General features: G+C 48.7%; 1 protein-coding gene across 2 annotated transcripts in view; it reads left to right on the top strand.

Moving 5' to 3' along the window:
- Positions 1-18444, top strand: part of BCAR1 (BCAR1 scaffold protein, Cas family member) — a 55236-nt gene that overhangs the window by 18022 nt on the left and 18770 nt on the right. The window contains exons 1-2 of one of the 2 annotated variants that reach the window (XM_081963016.1): positions 6026-6161; positions 14705-15313. In XM_081963016.1, the coding sequence (XP_081819142.1) occupies positions 14780-15313 (534 nt within the window). In that variant the 5' untranslated portion in view covers positions 6026-6161; positions 14705-14779. Of the gene's footprint in view, positions 1-6025; positions 6162-14704; positions 15314-18444 lie in introns of those variants that run through there. The other variant, XM_081963015.1, reaches the window with a different exon arrangement.

Here is an 18444-nt window from a genome sequence, read left to right as displayed (position 1 = left end):
ATGTATTTTTGTAACAATAAAAGGATTAAATTACAACTAGATTTTGAGACAATATAAAACCAATTCAAATATAATTTAATTTATGTATTTTTCGTAACAATAAAAGGATTAAATTACAACTAGATTTTGAAACAATATAAAATCAATTCAAATATAATTTAATTTATGTATTCTTGTAACAATAAAAGGATTAAATTACAATTAGAAAAACCTAAAGGCATATTAGATAAGTGCTGCATACAGATAGTCCTAAACTGCCTAAAGTTACGATAACGCTGAAAAAAGGGACTTAAAACCAATCCTCACACTTGTGGCCGTCGCTTGCTGGCTGGAGAATTCTGGGGGTTGAAGGCCACCCAGCTTCAAATGGCCAAGGTTGGGGAAGGTTGGGAGGATTAACTATGCAATGCTTTGTTTCTTCCAATTGAAAGGGGAGGGAGCTTTGTGGTTAGGAAAGCCCCCCCACCCCCAGCCTCTCTACAGCAAAGTTTCTAGGGCTCTTGTCCTGGCCACTCCCCCACACTTCAGACCTTTTTGGGGGGGGGGACACAACGACAATTCCCTACTGTCTGCAAACCACTCGGGTACAAAAAGGACTTTGTTGTGGGAGCCAGTGGGAGGATTGAAGGGCCTGAGTGCCAGATCTGAAGATCTCACTGGGGCTGAGACACAACAGCTCTGTCCTAGCATGCCGAGAATGTGTGGTTGTAAAACTGCCCGGGGGGGGGGGGAGAGGAGGCGGGGAGGAAAAGGCTCCTCTCATTTTCTGCTCAATGATGCTACCATGGACCGCCCCTCGTTCTGAGTCATGCTTTCTGCTTTTGGGGGAAAGCACATCAGTCTGGCATGCGAAGGGCTCAACCTCTCGTAGAGGATATAAAAAGCAAGGCTTTTGAGCTAGGTTCCCCCCCCCCCCTCCAAATTTGCAGTGAGTCACTGCTGGGCCGGTTCAGTGCCTGGAAGGAAACCAGCTTAGAGCAGTGATTCATGCAGAGAAGTAACCGGCAACCTCTTTTTGATCTGGCCAGGGTTGCCTCCGCTCCCACTTCGCCATCTTGAGGGTAACCCCTCCTGCATAGCAATAATACCTAGACTTATATACTGCTTTTCAATGCTTTATAGCCCTCTCTAAGCGGTTGACAGAGTCAGCCTCTTACCTGCAACAGTCTGAGTCCTCATTTTACCCACCTCGGAAGGACGGAAGGATGAGTCAACCTTGAGCCTTGTGAGATTCGAACTATTGGCAATGGGTAGAGTTGGCCTGCAATACTGCACTCTAACCACAAGGAAGGAAGGAAGGAAGGAAGGAAGGAAGGAAGGAAGGAAGGAAGGAAGGAAGGAAGGAAGGAAGGAGTAGCACTTAGACATATATTGCATCATAGTGCTTTACAGCCCTCTGAAAGGGGTTTACTGAGTCAGCCTCTTGCCCCCAACAATCTGGGTATTTATTTTACCTTATTTTACCCACTTCGGAAGGATGGAAGGCCTTGAATCAATCTTGAACTAGTCAGAATTTAGCTCTTTGCATTGACACTGTCAGCTTGCAATACACATTCTTATCTACTGTGCCACCATGGCTCATAGATAAATAGGTAGGTAGGCAGGCAGGCAGGCAGATAGAATAAATAAATAGACAGGCATAGAGATACACAGCAATAGCACTTAAACGTATATACTGCTTTATAGCTGTCGCTAAGCAGTTTACAGTATCAGCCTAATTGCCCCCAACAATCTGGGTCCTCGTTTTACCCATGAGGGTAAAATGTGTGTGGTGACCAAAACTGGATGCAGTACTCTAGGTGTGATCTTACTAAGGCTGCATAGAGTGGTATTAGTACCTCCTTTGATCTTGATTGTTAATGCAATTGGCTTTTTTGGCTGCCGCTGCACACTGCTGGCTCCTATTTAACTGGTTGCCCACTAAGGCTCCAAGATGCCTCTCACAGTTACTGCTATGCACCCTGCTTTCACTCAGTCTATATTTGTACTTTCGGTTTTTCTTGCCTAAGTGTAAGACTTGACTTTTAACTCTTTGTTTTCCTTTGCGGTGGAGCAATTGGGAGCCAACGCGTGTGCAGCTACTGGGGTGACATCCTGTTTTTCCCCACGCAGGGAAGACTTTCCATGCCTGGCTTTGTTTGCAATGGCGTCAGCCCTCGACGCCCAAGACAATAAGCTCAGCGTCAGCGGTTGCAGGAATATTATTCCCTTCTTGCATTGGGATCCCACCTGAAGTTGGCCGGTTTTGCATGATAAAAGCAGCTCATTTGACCTGCTGTTAATAGCAGGGTGGAATGTATGCAGGGTCCACCGGAGCGGAAAATTAATTCTCACCCGGCCTCTGTGGCTGGAGAGATCGTCTCTATTAGCTTTTTCGCAACCAGGAGCTGTTGGGAGGGAGCCTGCGCTGGAGCTGCTAATTGTGCTGAATCCTTCAAAACAACCGAGGGAGAATCCACTCCAGGGGTGGGCTGCCTTTGCATCATAGGCTTAAGCAAAGGACCCCTTTTTCTGGGTGGGCACAGTGCAGTGAACCCTAAACAACTCTGCACATAATGGTTGGGGCATTGGCTTAGCTTTTTGGCATAAACTCATCCACTTGGAGTAAATTCCCCCCCAAAGTCCAGCAGGACCTAAAAGTGCCGTAAATATATTTAAGATTCAGCGACTGGTCTCCGTGGTGTGCTTGTAGATTGTGGTTTGGTCTGGCGTTCCAATGCTCTGTGGAAATGTTTGTGTGCAGATTAGTAGATTGTCTTCACCAATGGGCCACTTGCCCCGATCCATGGTTTTTGAGGCCTCGGAATTAAGACGCAGTGCACCCAGAAAGGATCACGCTGGGGTGTAGCACTGCAGTTGCTCAATTAGGACAGGGGTGTCCAAACTTGAGAACTTTAAGACTTGTGGACTTCAACTCCCAGAATTCCCCAGCCAGCATGGCTGGCTGGGGAATTCTGGGAGTTGAAGTCCACAAGTCTTAAAGTTCCCAAGTTTGGACACCCCTGAATTAGGAGGGAAATTCTCAATTAGGAGGAAGATTATTTCTTTCTTTTTCTTTTTGGAAAAAAGTTTTTATTTTTTCATTTTCATATGCATTCACAAATATACATTCTCATAAGTACTCTTAATATTTATCTATTCTCTTCTAGCGTTTATCACAATCTATTTAAAAATATAAAAAGCCTAATCGGGGTGGCTTTCTTTCCACCCCGTACATCCATTTTATTTTGCAACAACTCTACTCCTCCTTCCGTCCCAACCTCTCCCTTCTTCTTTCCTCCTCTCCTTCCTCTTTTCTTCTACCCCTCCCTCTCCCCCACTCCTCCTCTCTTCTTCTCCTTTTTACCCTCTCTCCTACTCTTACTAACTCTCCCTTACTTCCTCTCCGTTACCTTTTCTTCTTTTCCCTCCTCTTCCTCCCTCCTTCCGTTGTTGCCCTTGCTTATTTTCTTCTTCACTCTGATGGATTTTCGGGGTGAAATTCCAGCGATCCATAGAAATAAATCTCCTCTTCCATATTTTATTTCCCAATAATAATTCCACTTTTATCGTCTTTTAGACTATGTTTATATCTTAAATACAGGAGTTTTTAATAACTCCTTTGGTGCATTGACCCAAATCGTGGAGGAAAAAACCTCTACTTCGTGGTCCAGAAGTCCTTTCTGGAGAAGCCATTTCTTCAAGATCAGGGATGGGTGGTCCTCAATTTACAACAGTTCATTTAGTGGCCATTCAGACTTACAACGGCTGTACTGGATTACTGGAAAAAGTAATTTAGGACTATTTTTCACACTTACGACCATTGCTGCCTCCCCCGTGGCGGTGTAATCAAAATTCAGAGGCTTGGCAAATGATTTAACGATGGCGGTTGTAATTCCCGTGATCATGTGATCCTCTTTTGCGACCGTCTGACAAGCAAAGTCAATAAGGAAGCCGGATTCGTTTAACAACTACGACGCTAAATTAGCAACTGCAATCATTCAATTAACAATCGTGGCAAGAAAGGTTATCAAATGGGGCAATAGTCAGTTAACCAATGTTTCACTTAGCAACAGAAACATCGGGCTCCATTTTGGTTGTAAGTGGAGGACTGCAGCCGGTGGACTTCAACTCCCAGAATCCCTAAGGCAGCATGGCTGGTTCAAGAATTCTGGGTGTTGAAGTCCACGTGTAGTCAGGTTGCCGTCGTCTTCAAGACGGACCCTTCCAACCCCTGTGTACCCCCCAATCCCACCCCCGAAAGCTTTCTCCCTTTGCCCCTTTGCCCTGGAGAATTTACACCCCCACACAGACAAGCATGCCTCTGTGTCAACCCTCCTCCTCCCCCCCCCCCAAGGAAGAGGGTGATTTAAGAGCCAACAACCAACAGGAAATTCAGATCCTGTTGCAATGGATTTTATGCAAGTGACTCACTTCGCTTTCGTAGCATTTCCCCCCCCCCCGCCCCCTCCGCGACATAGAGAGCCTTTGCGTGAGTGGAGAGGATGGTGTTGTAATCGGATTCCTATCTGAGGACATGGGCTGTTTTGTCTTGCGCAGAGGCATTTATTTGCTTGTTCCTTAAGCCACATTAATTATCCTGCCGGACTGGAGGAAAGGTTGTTCCTGCACTGGGAAGGAGGAAAAACCAAGCAGAGATTGTTGCAGGTAGTCCTCGGCTTACAACCACAGTCGAGCCCGAAACGTCTGTTTGCTAAGCGAGACAGTGGCTCAGTGGGGTTTGCCCCGTTTTATGGGCTTCCTTGCCACGATGGCGAAGTGAACCACTGCGCTTGTTAAGTTAGTAACGCAACTGTTAAGTGAATCTGGGTTCCCCGTTGGCGTCGATTGTCAGATGACTCCAGGACCAGGGGTTGTATTCAGCCGGTTCAGACTGGTTCATGGTGGAAATCCCGAGTGGGCCTCCCCACCTGCCCCTGCTCTACGCCGTCCTATTTAGGCGGTTTTTAAGCCAAAGTGCATGCATGGAAGGCCAGGGGCATGCGTGTGTGAGCAAAGCATGCGCATGTGCTCACATTTGTGAACCGATAGGGAAAGTAAGTGAATGCCACCCGCCGCCCAGGACACGTCACCCGTCATAAATGTGAATCGATCGCCAAGCTTCCACATTTTGACCACTGACCATGAGGATGCTGCAGTGGTCATAAAGTGTGAAAAATGATCACAAGCCAATGTTTTTTAAGTGCCGTTGTAACTTTGAACAGATTAAACAAATGGTTGTAAGTCTGGGACCACTGTATTATTACAATTACGAATTTCCACCTCTGTTCCCCTTTCCTGCAATGGGGCACTTGGGGTCCTTCCACATCCAGGGTTGGCAGCTACGGCACTTTTACAACTAGTTGGACTTCAACTCCCAGAATTCCTGGGCCAGCACCTATGACCACTTTACACCTGGTGGACTTCAACTCCCAGAATTCCTCATCCAACATGGCTGGCCTAGGAATTCTGGGAATTGTAGTCCACAGGTCGTAAAGGTGCCGTAGTGGCCCACCCCTGCTTGGCGTCGTAGTAGGTTGCTTGCAATTTATGGGAGGCTGTTTAATCGTGCATCACCCCAACATGTCCCGTCCCCGCCCCAACCCCTCCAGCAAAATGCTCAAAACAAATTGCCATGTTCTGTGACAGGAGAAGGAAAAGAGAAGAGACTGAAATGGAGGCCCCGACCATAGAGCAGAGATGGGACAAACCATGGCCCTTTCATGACTTGTGGACTTCAGCTCCCAGAATTCCTGATCCAACATGGCTGACCCAAGAATTCTGGGAATCAAAGTCCACAGGTTGTAAAGGTCTGCCATGTTCTGTGACAGGAGTAGGAAAAGAGGAGAGACTGTAAATGTAGCATGTGTTGGAATGGAGGCCCTGACCATAGAGCAGAGATGGGAAACGATGGCCCTTTTATGACTTGTGGACTTCAACTCCCAGAATTCCTGAGCCAGCATAGCTGGCTCAGGAATTCTGGGAGTTGAAGTCCACAAACTCATAAAAGGGCCCTCGTTCCCTCACCCATGTCATAAATCCAGAGAAACTCTTCAAGGACAGAGCTGAATGCATTTTTAATTAGCATCTCAACTCTGGAAGAATCCAGGCAGAACTGGAAATGACCTGTGGAGAGGAAGGGAGGAGACCTTGAATTACTGGAGCCATTACCTGGGGGAAAGGTGATGAACACTTTTTAAAGCCCCAAACGACCGGGTAACATCCAGAAGTCTCTCTAGAGCCAAGAAATAGAATCTAGAAGAATATTTTTTTGATTCTTGGTGATTTGTGGACTTCAACTCCCAGAATTCCCCAATCAGCAGGCCCTGGCGAAAGAGAATTTGTCCGGAAAGTCCAAGGCATGCTGGTTGGGGAATTCTGGGAGTTGAAGTCCACAAAGGGTAGAAGTGTAGTAGGAAGACAGCTGCCTTGGTCATCTGTCAAAACACTCTCCTGTTTCCCAAGAGAAGATTTGATCTGTATTTTTTCCCCCATCGCATTCCTGGGATTCTTCTTTGAAACTCGAGAAACCTCTTTGGAAATTTGGGTTAGAAAAATGCGTCCTCCGTGCGCCCAAGCAGCAAACTGTCTGACTGGGCATATCTCCTCTGCTTTATTTATCTGGCATTCCTCGTTTGGAAAATATTTTTTTTTCCTGCCAGGTATATCTCGATCTCTTCTTGTAGTCTAAACAAGATGGCCAGCTGCAAAAAAGGCCCAGAGAAGCAGGCCTGCCCCTGGCCTTTTAGCCAGACAGAAGGCTTCATGCAACTGTAGGGGGGGGGTATTAATATGATTTATTCAAATTAATAAATTAGCAGTGCATTTTAGAAGGCGAGAGAATATCCCACCCCTAATGGAGAAACAGTCAAGCTAAATAAACAAACAGTTCCTAACTCTGTAACTTTAATGAGTAACAAATAGGATACTATAGCACGGGGGTGACTTGTATCGCAAGAGATAAATACTTAGCACTGTGTCTTTTGTGATAATTTGTTCACTTGCATGGTACCATTGTCTTTAAGTAACCGATAGTTCTGCGAACAAGTCCGGGTTTGTTTCGTTCTGTTATGATTTGGCCATTCTTTGGGGATTAAGAAATGATGGCGAAGTTGAGCTTGACTCTTGCTGATACTTGTCTGCGCTTTCGTAGTTTACTCCATGACAGCTGCTGAATTTCTAAACCCTCAGCTGACATTTTAAGTAAACATGTCAGGGGGTGTAGGGCTACAATTGGGACCAGAGTGTCTGTTGATAAGCAAGGCAGTTGTAAAGTGAGTCCTGTCTCAGTTTTACAACACATTTTTGCCACGGTTGTTAAGCGAATCACTGCCGTTGTTAAGCGAGTCGTACTTTGCTTGTTGGAAGCCAAGTGGGAAGTTTGCAAAAGGCCATCACTCGACCCCAGGAAGCTGCAATCAGTGGGAATGTTTTGGGGGATAGGAGCATGCATGGAGGGCTGCCTTTTTTCACACACTTCAACAGGTTATTGGTTATTACACCCCTCCAGAGTGGCGGTGGTTGTTGGCTTTTTTGCACAGCAGTCTTCATGAGTGTGTCTCAGCCTCAGGGATTCCCAAGATGAGTGGACTTCAACTTTCCCCAGCCACATCCAAATTTGGAATAGAGCTGGGAGGGACCTTGGAGGTCTTCTAGTCCAGCCCCCTGCTAAGGCAGAACACCCTACAAAGTTTCAGATAAGTGACTGTCTAAACTCTTCTTAAAAGCCTCCAGGGATGAAGAACCCAGAATGTCTGAAGCCAGCTCTTCCACTGGTTAATTGTCCTCACTGTTAGGAAGTTTCTCCTTAATTCCAGGTTGCTTCTAGCATAGTTCCAGCATAATCTAGAGCAGCGGTTTCCAACAACTTTAAGACGTGTGGACTTCAACTCCCAGAATTCCCCAGCCATCAGAGGATTGTACTGCTGCACAGTCCTGCTACTCTACTGTATTATTAGTCCGAATTTGGGTTGGGAGGAATGGCATAGGGCAGGGGTGTCCAAACTTGGGAACTTTAAGACTTGTGGACTTCAACTCCCAGAATTCCCCAGCCAGCATGGCTGGCTGGGGAATTCTGGGAGTTGAAGTCCACAAGTCTTAAGTTCCCAAGTTTGGACACCCCTGGCATAGGGTTAAAGAGAGCTGTTTGCCAAAGGGCCAGTCTTTTACACAAGCAGAACCAGATATGCATGCACACAATCAGGCCCCTAGATCTGAATAGTTCAGCCATGAAGTCTTCCTCTTACACCACTCCTGCTAACGCTGAGCTCTGCATTTCCACCTTCCTTGCTCACAGAAAAATCGTATGCAACCTATTAGCTTTTTGTCTCCGTTCGTTTTCAGCCAGGGGACACTTCTGGTACAGCCGGAGCCAGCCTGGGAAATGCTTTGCATTCTTAAAAGGCAGCATCAGATATGTAGAAACCGTGGGATTGTCTTTCTAATCTCGGCTGAGCATCCTGAAGCCCACCGCAGCTTCATATGCAAAAGAGCAGCATGTGGAGTAGCCCAGAGGTGGAATGGAAATGGCCTTTTATCCCAGTGTTCAGAATAGAATAGCGCTGGAGGGGACCTTGGAGGTCTTCTAGTCTACTCCAGCCCGCTGCTCAAGCAGGGGAACTTATCCTATTTCAGACAAGCGGCTGTCTAGTCTCTTCTTAAAAACCTCCAGTGATGGAGCACCCATCTGAAGGCAAAGCTGTTTCACTGATAAATTGTCCTCGCTGTTAGAGTTTCCTTTAAGATGGGTGGATTTCAACTGCAAGAATTCCCCAGCCAGAAGGGGACCAACTCTCAAAATTCTCTAGCCAGCATATGGACCAATTCCCAGAATCCCGTGCTGGCTAAGGAATGCTGGGAGTTGAAGTCCCTCCAAATCAACGTCGGTGAGGTTGAGAAACATTGTCCTTGGAGATTCTCAGTCATCCAGATGCTGGCTGCCCCAAAAGGGAACTGGACTTTGTTTTTCCTTGAAGATGTTTCGCTTCTCATGCAAGAAGCTTCTTCAGACTTCTAGCTGTACAATTTGGGATGAAGACCCTTGGAATGGTGTGGGAGTAGGAATGGATTTCCAGAGGGGAAAAAATTGCAGACTACAGGAACCATTTGCACCACTCAGGTGACCCTGAGGACACAGACAAACCTCCAAGTGGCCTCAACGACCCTCTAGAAGGATGCAAATGACCAGCTGTCTGCAAGGAATATAAATCCTTCCATTCCCCACCATCCAGTCAGAGCTGAAGAAGCTTCTTGGATGAAAAGCAAAACGTCTTCAAGGAAAAGCCCTTTTGAAAAAGGACTTTTGGGTTGAGGAAACATTATTTTAGCCTGCTGGCAGAAAGGAGATGAGAAAGTGAATTGTTGTTTTTCCTGATACTTGAAAGGGACCAGGTCAGTCTGAGCATCTGGGTTACCTTTGCTGTCCTGGTGCCCTCATTGGGGCTACAACTCCCCCCTGGCATTTGGTCTTCTGCTGAAGGTTGACCTACATCCTCTTGGCACTGGACATAGGAACCCCCACCATCTTTTTTGCCTGGGCTGCGATGCTAAAGCTGGCCTGGCAGCCCCAGTGCATAAGCTGCTTTCGGCCTTCGGTCTTGGGAGTTTGCTCCAGGACATTTTCTTCTGGTCAAACATTGTAAACCAAAGTGCTCTTGTTGGGGAAAATGTATCCCTGGTCTCTTGAGAGGTAACATAGCACAAAAAGAAGGACACCAAACTGGCAGATCTATCGTCTGCAGCAGGGAAGGGCTGGAGATGGGACCGTTCTCTGAAACTTGCCATTAGGTCCTTGGCTAAAGAATGGAGTGGGGTGGGATAGGGATGGGGATGGGGATGGGGATGGGATGTGGGAGTGGAGTGGAGTGAAATGGAATGGAATGGAATTCTTTATTGGCCAAGTGTCATTGGACACACAAGGCATTTGTCTCCGGTGCTTAAGCTCTCCATGTACATACAAACAAGTGGTAAATCATGATCATAATCATAATACAAATAATAAATCATAAGATGCAATACTCAGGGAAAGACGTATGATGCTAAATAAAGGCAATCCACATACAGTAAATCATATGAGCCATGGTGGCGCAGTGGTTAGAGTCCAGTACGGCAGGCTACTTCTGCTGACTGCCGGCTGCCTGCAATTTGGCAGTTCGAATCTCACCAGGCTCAAGGTTGACTCAACCTCCCATCCTTACGAGGAGGGTAAAATGAGGAGCCAGATTGTTGAAAGCAAGAGGCTGACTCTGCAAACCCCTTAAAGGGGGCTGTAAAGCACTGTGAAGCGGTATGTATTTTTCGGAATACAAGACGCACCAAGATTTTGAAGAGGCAGATTTTTAAAAAAGGTTTTGCATTCTGCAGACCTCCAAAAAACGGCCCATTTTTCGCAAAAACAGGCCTGTTTTTTGTCAAAAAGGGGACATGCATAGCCTTTAGAAGGTTTATAGAGTGCTCCTGGGGGCAAAAACGAGCAAAAAAGGGGCCCATTTTTTTGCTCATTTTTGCCCTCCCCAGCCTCCAGGAGCACTCCGGAAGCCTCCCAAATCCTCTGCACGTCCATTTTTACCAAGGGGGCGGGGTTTCAGGAGGCCAAAAATGCTGTATTCAGTGTATAAGACACACCCAGATTTTCACCCTCTTTTTTGGGGGGGAAAGGTGTGTCTTACACTCCGAAAAATACGGTAAGTCTAATGCTATTGCTATAAGATACAAACAACAAAGTTATAGTCATAAGATGCTAAAGGAATAGGAAAGATGAGAAGGAGAGTAGTAACACAGCACTGCTACGTGGTTTGACTGTTGTGGGGATTAGTTGTTTAGCAGTGGGATGGCATGTGTGTGTGTGTGTGTGTGTGTGTGTGTGTGTGTGTGTGTGTGTAACCTTGCCTCTAGTTGTTTGGCGTTAAATCTTGATTTCTCCGTGGAGCAACTAATGTTCCTCTGGGGTCCAGCAAAAGCCTGCTTCTTCCCTGACTGATCATGGTTAGGATTTGCAAATCTTGTTTTGTGCTCTGGCAGCCAAACCAGGAAGCGGAATCCTTGCCAAGAGCTTGAGTCTTGTTCAAGATTTCACCTGGCCCGGTGACCCAGGGTAGCTGAGGCCCCACAACCTTTAATAAAAGGTGGAAGGGCCGATCCAGAGGCATGGAGATCTCCCTCCCTCCCTCCCTCCCTCCCCCTCTTCCTTCCTTGATAGATGTTTGCCCTGGGAAGTCAACTTTCCATCCGAACCTCTTCTGCTGGAGAAACAAAGGGAAATCTGTGATTGAGTCATGGCTTTGGCACTTCCTGCCTGGGAAAAGGACGAGGGGGGTGGGTGGGAGAGAGCCACCCACCCACCCCTCAGCAGAGAAGGACCAGGGACAAGATCAGCTGCCCTCTTGGCCCCCAGCGGCAGGCAGGCAGGCACACACACACACACACACACACACGGTTTGCCCGTGGATGGTTAATCTCTACAGCATAATAGGCATGTACTTTGCACTTAAAAAGAGAAAGAGAGAAACCCAAGGCTGCCTTTGCACAATCAGCCAGGCTTGTAATTGGAGAAGGCGAAATTATTCACAAGGAAAATGAACCGTGGATGGGTTATTTTAACCGTCACCCGGCTTACGAGAGTGACTTATAAACCCGAAAAGAAGCCGAATTCGCACGACTAACAGAAGGGTCCAAAATCTATCCGGGGTTTTTTAGTTTAGTCCGAAGGAAAAGAAGGACTCTGTTGTTGTTGTTGTTTTTCTCCTAAAGAATAAAAACGAAGATGGTGTTGGTGCTTTTGTGGGATTTCCAAAGGCTTTCGTTTGCTTATTTGTTTGTTTGTTTTAAAAAGGGACACAACGTATAGCCGCCTGCTTTAGGGAGATCTTTGTCTTCCCAGAGAAGGGATGAGAAAGAAAGAAAAGGGGAAAAAACACCAAATTGGGAGGGAGGGAGGAAGTTCAAGAAGACACTGAACTTGATTTGGGCAGAGGATTTATACTTGAAACTGAAAGCAGTGGGGGGAAAAAAACCCACAGTCCTGATTTTTCCCATGCAGCGACATTGTCCGCAGGACTGCATAAATTTCATAATATTTGGAAAAAGGAAGAAATAAAAAGCTATTTTATTTGGAAGAGGGGCAATTGGGAAGGCGCTAGCGGACTCCTGTGTATTTCCATGCTTTTCCAGTCCGTTTGGCAGGCTTTCCTGAGGGCTGCTGGTCTGACAGGTAGTCATCGGCTTACGACTAGTTGCTTAATGACGGTTCGAAGTTATGACGGACCCAGAAAATGGGGTTTACAACCCAGATTCAAAGTTCCAATGTCCCCATAACCCTGTAGTCACGTGACCACATTCTAGGTCAGCGATGGCGAACCTTTTTCGCCTCAAGTGACAAAAGCACATGAGCATTTCCTATCGTGTGCGCCCGCACTGGGAGGGCAAAAATGGCTGCCCCCGCTCCGGAGGCCATAAACGGCCCGTTTTCCTACTTCTGGTGGGCCTGGTAGGTCCGTGTTTTGCCCTCCCCAGGTTCCAGAGGCTTTCTAGGAGCCTGGCGAGGGCAAAAAACGGCCCAGTACGCAAACCGGAAGGTCCGTTGCTGGACAGACTTCCGGAGGGCGAAAAACGGATGAAAATCAAGGCCGAAAATCAGCTGGCCAACACACTGGAGCTGACAGGGAAGTTGGGCCGTCTTGCTCTCTCCGGAGGGCGGAAAACAGCCCAACGCGCAAACCAGAAGGTCCGTTGCTGGACGGAATTCCGGAGGGTGAAAAACGGGCGAAAATCAAGGCCGAAAATCAAGGCCGAAAATCATCTGGCCAGCACGCTGGAGCTGACAGGGCAACGCCTTCCGTGCCCTCAGAAATGGCTGTGCGTGCCACAGATTCGCCATTACGGTTCTAGGGGCTTAGTAACCAACCCACATTTACAACTGTTTGCAGCGCCTTGTGGTCACATGACTGCAGCTTACGTCACCTTTGACCGGAAACTGGTACCGGTAGTCCTCGACTTAACAACAGTTCGCTTAGTGACAGTTCGAAATTACAACAGCACTGAAAAAAAAAATGACCCATGATCATGTTTCACCTTTATGACCATTGCAGCATTCCCATGGTCACTTGTTTTGCATTCGGAGGCTTGACGACTGACTCACATTTATGACGGCTCCAGTGTCCCGGGGTTGTGCGATCCCCTTTTTGTGACCTTCTGACAAGCCAAGTCAATGGGGAAATCAGATTCACTTAACAACCGCATTACTAATTTTAACAAGTGCAGTGATTCGCTTAACAAAAGTCATAGAATGGGGCGAAAACCCCACTTTACGAATGTCTCACTTAGCAAGATAAATTTTGGGCTACGTTGCGGTCGTAAGTTGAGGATTACCTGTGTTAAGATCACACGAAGCAATAGGACCACTTTTGGGATATTAGCTACGGTTCTGGTCCCCACGACACCGAAATAATGGCGGAGGAGTGCGGAGAAAAGCAGCAAAGATGGTTAGTGGGCTGCAGGCTAAATGAACAGTTGCAGGAACAAAGTGAAGGGTTAGGAGTGACATGATAGCATCGTCCAATATTTGAGGCGCTGTTGCAGAAAAGAGGGGTTCAACCTATTCTTTAAAGGCCCTAAGTCAGGGGTGTCCAAACTTGGGAACTTTTAAGACTTGTGGACTTCAACTCCCAGAAGTTTGGACACCCCTGCCCTAAGGACAGGGGGAGAAGAAGTAAGAGATGGAAGAGCTTGAAAGAGAGAAGCAACCTAGAACTAAGGAGAAATGTCCTATCAGTGAGAAGAATTAACTTGCGCTCGTCTCCAGAAGTTATGGCTGTTCCGTCACTGGAGGTTTTTAAGAAGAAACGAGAGCCATTCGTCTGGAATGCTATATAGCATGCTGGCTGGGGAATTCTGGGAATTGAAGTCCACATGTATTAATGTTCCAAGGTTGTATACCCTGGTATAGGGTCCCCTGCTTCAGCATGGGTTGGATTTAGAAGACCTCCAAGGTCCCTTCCGATTCTTGTTATTTTGTTATTCACTCTAGTCCAGGGGTCTCCAATCTTGGCAGCTTTGAGACTTGTGGACTTCAATCTTGGAGTTGAAGTCCACAAGTCTTAAAGTTGCTAAGGTTGGAGACCCGTGCTCTAGTCTATAGTGTTTGCTTGGTTGATTTGGATTTACTTCAGTGTGCAAAACACAATGTAGAGTAGTGTAGAGGAGTAGAGTAGAGTAGAGGAGTAGAATTATAGAGCAGAGTAAAGTAGAGTAGAGTAGAATAGAATAATAGAGTAGAGCAGAGCAGAGCAGAACTAAAAAGAACTGAATAGAACAGAACAGAATAGAACTGGAAGGGACCTTGGAGGTCTTCTAGTCCAGCCCCCTACTCAAGCAGGAGAGCCTTTAATTTTTCAGACAGGTGACTGTCCTATCTCCTCTTCTAATTAGTTAAGCCTTGGGGTTTAGCATGTTGTTGAACTTGGCTGCAGTGGTTTGCTTAAGGAAACATAGTATGCTGCTTGCTCGTGGGGTTGGTTGGCTTGTGGCTTGGCGCGATGGGCCAACCCTCCTTCAGCCTTGTGGTCTGCCAATGGCGGTGTAGGTCCCGTGCGTTGTCATTGCCCTCCAATGTCATTGAACCCGTGTTGTGCGTTGACAATAAAGGTTTGATTTGGTCCCACTGAAACCGACCGAGCTGCTTTGAACGCATAGCTGGCCTGACGTGAGCCCCTTCGCTTCTCTCTTGCAGAACGTGCTGGCCAAGGCTCTCTACGACAACGTGGCCGAGTCCCCGGACGAGCTCTCCTTCCGCAAGGGGGACATCATGACGGTGCTGGAACGCAACACGCAAGGCCTGGACGGCTGGTGGCTCTGCTCCTTGCACGGCCGGCAAGGCATCGTGCCAGGCAACCGCCTCAAGATCCTGGTGGGGATGTACGACAAGAAGCAGCTCCCGGGGCCCCACCAGGGGCCCCTCCAGCCTTCGCTGCCCCAGCCTGCAGGACAAACCCCACTGGCCTTTCCCCAGCAAGGGGGCTACAGCCCTCTGTCCTCTGCCTCTCAATACACCCCCATGCACCCTTCCTACCTCCCCCAAGAGGACAACGTCTACTTGGTGCCAGCGCCCAACAAGGCCCCGGGGCCCTTCCAGTCTCCTGCCGGCAAGCAGATTTCCGCCTACGCCAAGCAAAGTCCTTCTCAAGGCCAGGATGTTTATCAGGTGCCAGCCGGGCCGGCCTGCCCCTCCCAGGACATTTACCAAGTCCCTCCGGCCCCCTCCAGCCTGGGGCAGGACATTTACCAGGTCCCTCCTTCTCTGGATGGCCACGGCTGGGACCCCCCCAAGGGCCAAGGCAAGGTAAGTGGCCGAGACGGGGCATCTGGGGCTCCGCGTCTTTCGGTTCCCACCAGTACAAAAAGAAAACCCTCATCCACCAGGGGTGAGGATTGGAGGTGGGGGGAGGGGCAGGAAGTAGGTGTGGCCCGGCTGGGCCCGCAGGGCAGCGTGCTGGTGGGTGGGCTGGCAACAGACCCTCCCTCTCCGCTTCAAACAGCTGAAGGGACAGGGGCGGCTTGTGTTCTCCTCCTGGGCCGCTTTGAATTGCAAGGCGGGACGAGGGGGGGCGGGCGGGGGAGCAATGAGAAGAGGCGGTTCCAGATCTGAGCTCTTGGTGCCAAGCCACCCGTGCCCTGCGCGCTCCTCTCGCCTGCTCTCCCCTCCAGCCGAGCAGCGGCCTGGAAGGAGGCCAAGGGCTGGACTTCAGATTTGCAATTTTACTGGGACTTTTGCCCAAGTGGGGCGTTGCAGGAGGCTCCAGAAAGCTCTTTCCGGTCCTATCCTGGGAACGGAAATGACTTCTTCTGGGCCTCCGTCACAGAGGCACCCTAGTCTCCCTTCCTGGGCAGGGCTGGGGTTGGTGGCGGGGGCGGGGGGCTTCCTGCAGAAGAGGGGGGGAACCCAGGAGCCCCTGCACTGCCTCTCTGATGCTTTGGCTCCAGCCTTGGGATAGTGCGAAGGGACTTTGTCCAAGCTGATGTTTGTGTGAATCCAGGCCAGGCAAAGGCACAGAAGCCAGGAATAAATAAACCAGGTTTGCAGGTCTCGTCTAAGCAGCTTAACCAAGGAAAGATGGAGTAGATCTGGACCTCCTGGTCTTTGCTGGGGCAGCTCAGCCACGGGAGGTTTTGTGTGGATTGTGTGTGGATTGATACAAGGAGCAGGCAGAGTCCTTTGAGAAAAGGGTTGGGGGGGGCAAGCTATTCTCCAAAGCACCCAACAAGGAATAATGTATAGAAACTGACCAAGGAGAGATTCAACGTGGAAATAAGGAGGAATTTTCTGACAGTGAGAACAATTAACCCATGGAACAGAAGTCGCCTTCGGAAGTTGTGGGAGCTGTAGATGTAGTTCCATTAACTGTGTGATTTGTCAGCCAGTTGCAAATCTATAAAAAAATATATGCTGAGACTCCAGAAAGAGTGCAGAGAAGAGCAACCAAGATGATTAGGGGACTGGAGGCTAAAACATGAAGAACGAACTGGGCATGGCTGGTCTAGGGAAGAGAAGGACCAGGGGAGACAGGATAGAGGTCTTCCAATATTTGAGGGGCTGCCACAGAGAGGAAGGGGTCAAGCTATTTTCCAAGGCCAGACAAGGAATAATGGATGGAAACTGACCAAGGAGAGATTCAACCTGGAAATAAGGAGGAATTTTCTGACAGTGAGAACAATCAACCCATGGAACAGAAGTTGCCTTCAGAAGTTGTGGGAGCTTCATCCCTGGAGGCTTTCAAGAAGAGACTGGACAGCCATCTGTCAGAAATGATGTTCGTGATGACGAACCTATGGCAAGTCCCCTGAAGGCTCCGGAAGTCGAAAATTGGCCCTACGGACAAACTAGAAGTCACTTCCGGTTTGCTCGTAGGGCCGGTTTTTGCCCTCCAGAAAGCTTCTGGAGCCTGGGGAAGGTGAAAAAACTGGGGGAGGGGTGTTTGTTGCTGATCGCGCGCATGCATAGCACTATGGGTGTGGCACGCCGGTGCACAACACCCCCCCCCTGTGCTTTTGGCACGGCAGCCAAAAAAAGATTGACCATCACTGGTGTAGGGTCTCCTGCTTGGGAGGGGGGTTGGGCTAGATGACCTACAAGGTCCCTTTCCAGTTCTTCTGTTATTCTGCTCTGCTCCTTGTGTCAATCCACACACAGGCACACAAGAACTCCTGGGTCTGCACTGGTGTGTGTGTGTGTGTGTGCGTGCCAGACTGTTTGTTGCTTCCTTTCAACACCCCCTCCTTCCCTCGCATTCTCTCGAATTCTCTCGCATTCAACCGCTGACCTTGAAGGAAAGATTGGGGGGAGGGAAGGAAGGAAGGGATTTGGGGAGGAGTGTCGTAGCCTCCCACCCACCTCTCTCCCTTTTCCCCAGATTTTGTGGTGTGGGGAGCAGGAGGCACCAAGCGGCAGTCCTGGAGCAAACTATGGGGAATACAAGTACATTAGTCCTTGGCTTACAACCATCCGTTTAGTGACTGTTCGAAATTACAACGGGACTTAAAACCGTTTTTCACAATTTTAGCCGCTGCAGCATCCCTTGAGGTCACGTGATGCAAAATCGGCCTCTTGGCAACTGACTCATAGATATGACGGTTGTTCATGGGATCCCCTTTTACGACCTAATCACCAGCCAAGTCAAGAGTTTACACAACAACCGTATGACTAACTTCCCAACTGCAACAACTGCGGCAAGAGAGGTCACCCCACGGGGGGTGGGGGCTCACTTAACAGATTTTCCACTTAGCAACCTCAATTTGGGGGTTCAATTGTGGTCATAAGTCAAGGACTACCTGTCGTGCCTGCAGGAAGCGTGTTCTGCCCCACCGCAGGCTTCCTTCTGGCCCCAGAGAGGCTGCCATCTTCTAGGTCAGGGGTGTCAAACTCGATTTCATTGAGGGCCACATCGGGGTTGTGCTTGACCTCAGGGGGGTGGGGAGGGCATGGCCAGGGGGAGATTGGCCAACTCGGCATCATTTGGGATGGGGGAACCTGTGGCGGCCCAAGTGCTCTGCCAGCAAGAAATGGCTGCTGAGCTCCATTTTCGGCTGCTACGGCCTCCTGCAACCCTCTGCCAGTGAAAATGCAGGAGTTCCGAAAACGGAACTCGGGAGCCTGTTTTGGCTGGCAGAAGCCTCGCAGGCCAGTCCTTTGCTATTTCCAGAGCGGCTTCGTGGGCCAGATCTAAGTACCCTGCGGGCCGAATCCAGCCCCTGGGCTTTGAGTTTCACACCCCTGTTCTAGGCGATTCCTCTATGCCAGGGGTGTCCAAACTTGAGAACTTTAAGACTTGTGGACTTCAACTCCCAGAATTCCCCAGCCAGCCATGCTGGCTGGGGAATTCTGGGAGTTGAAGTCCACAAGTCTTAAAGTTCTCAAGTTTGGACACCCCTGCTCTCTGCAGTTTGGGTCATGGGGTGCGGATGGGAGAGAGGGAG

This window comes from Natrix helvetica (assembly GCF_964273705.1).
Source record: "Natrix helvetica genome assembly, chromosome: 10".
NCBI classification, from domain to species: Eukaryota; Metazoa; Chordata; class Lepidosauria; order Squamata; family Natricidae; genus Natrix; species Natrix helvetica.
This window is presented reverse-complemented; position numbering and strand designations above follow the sequence as displayed.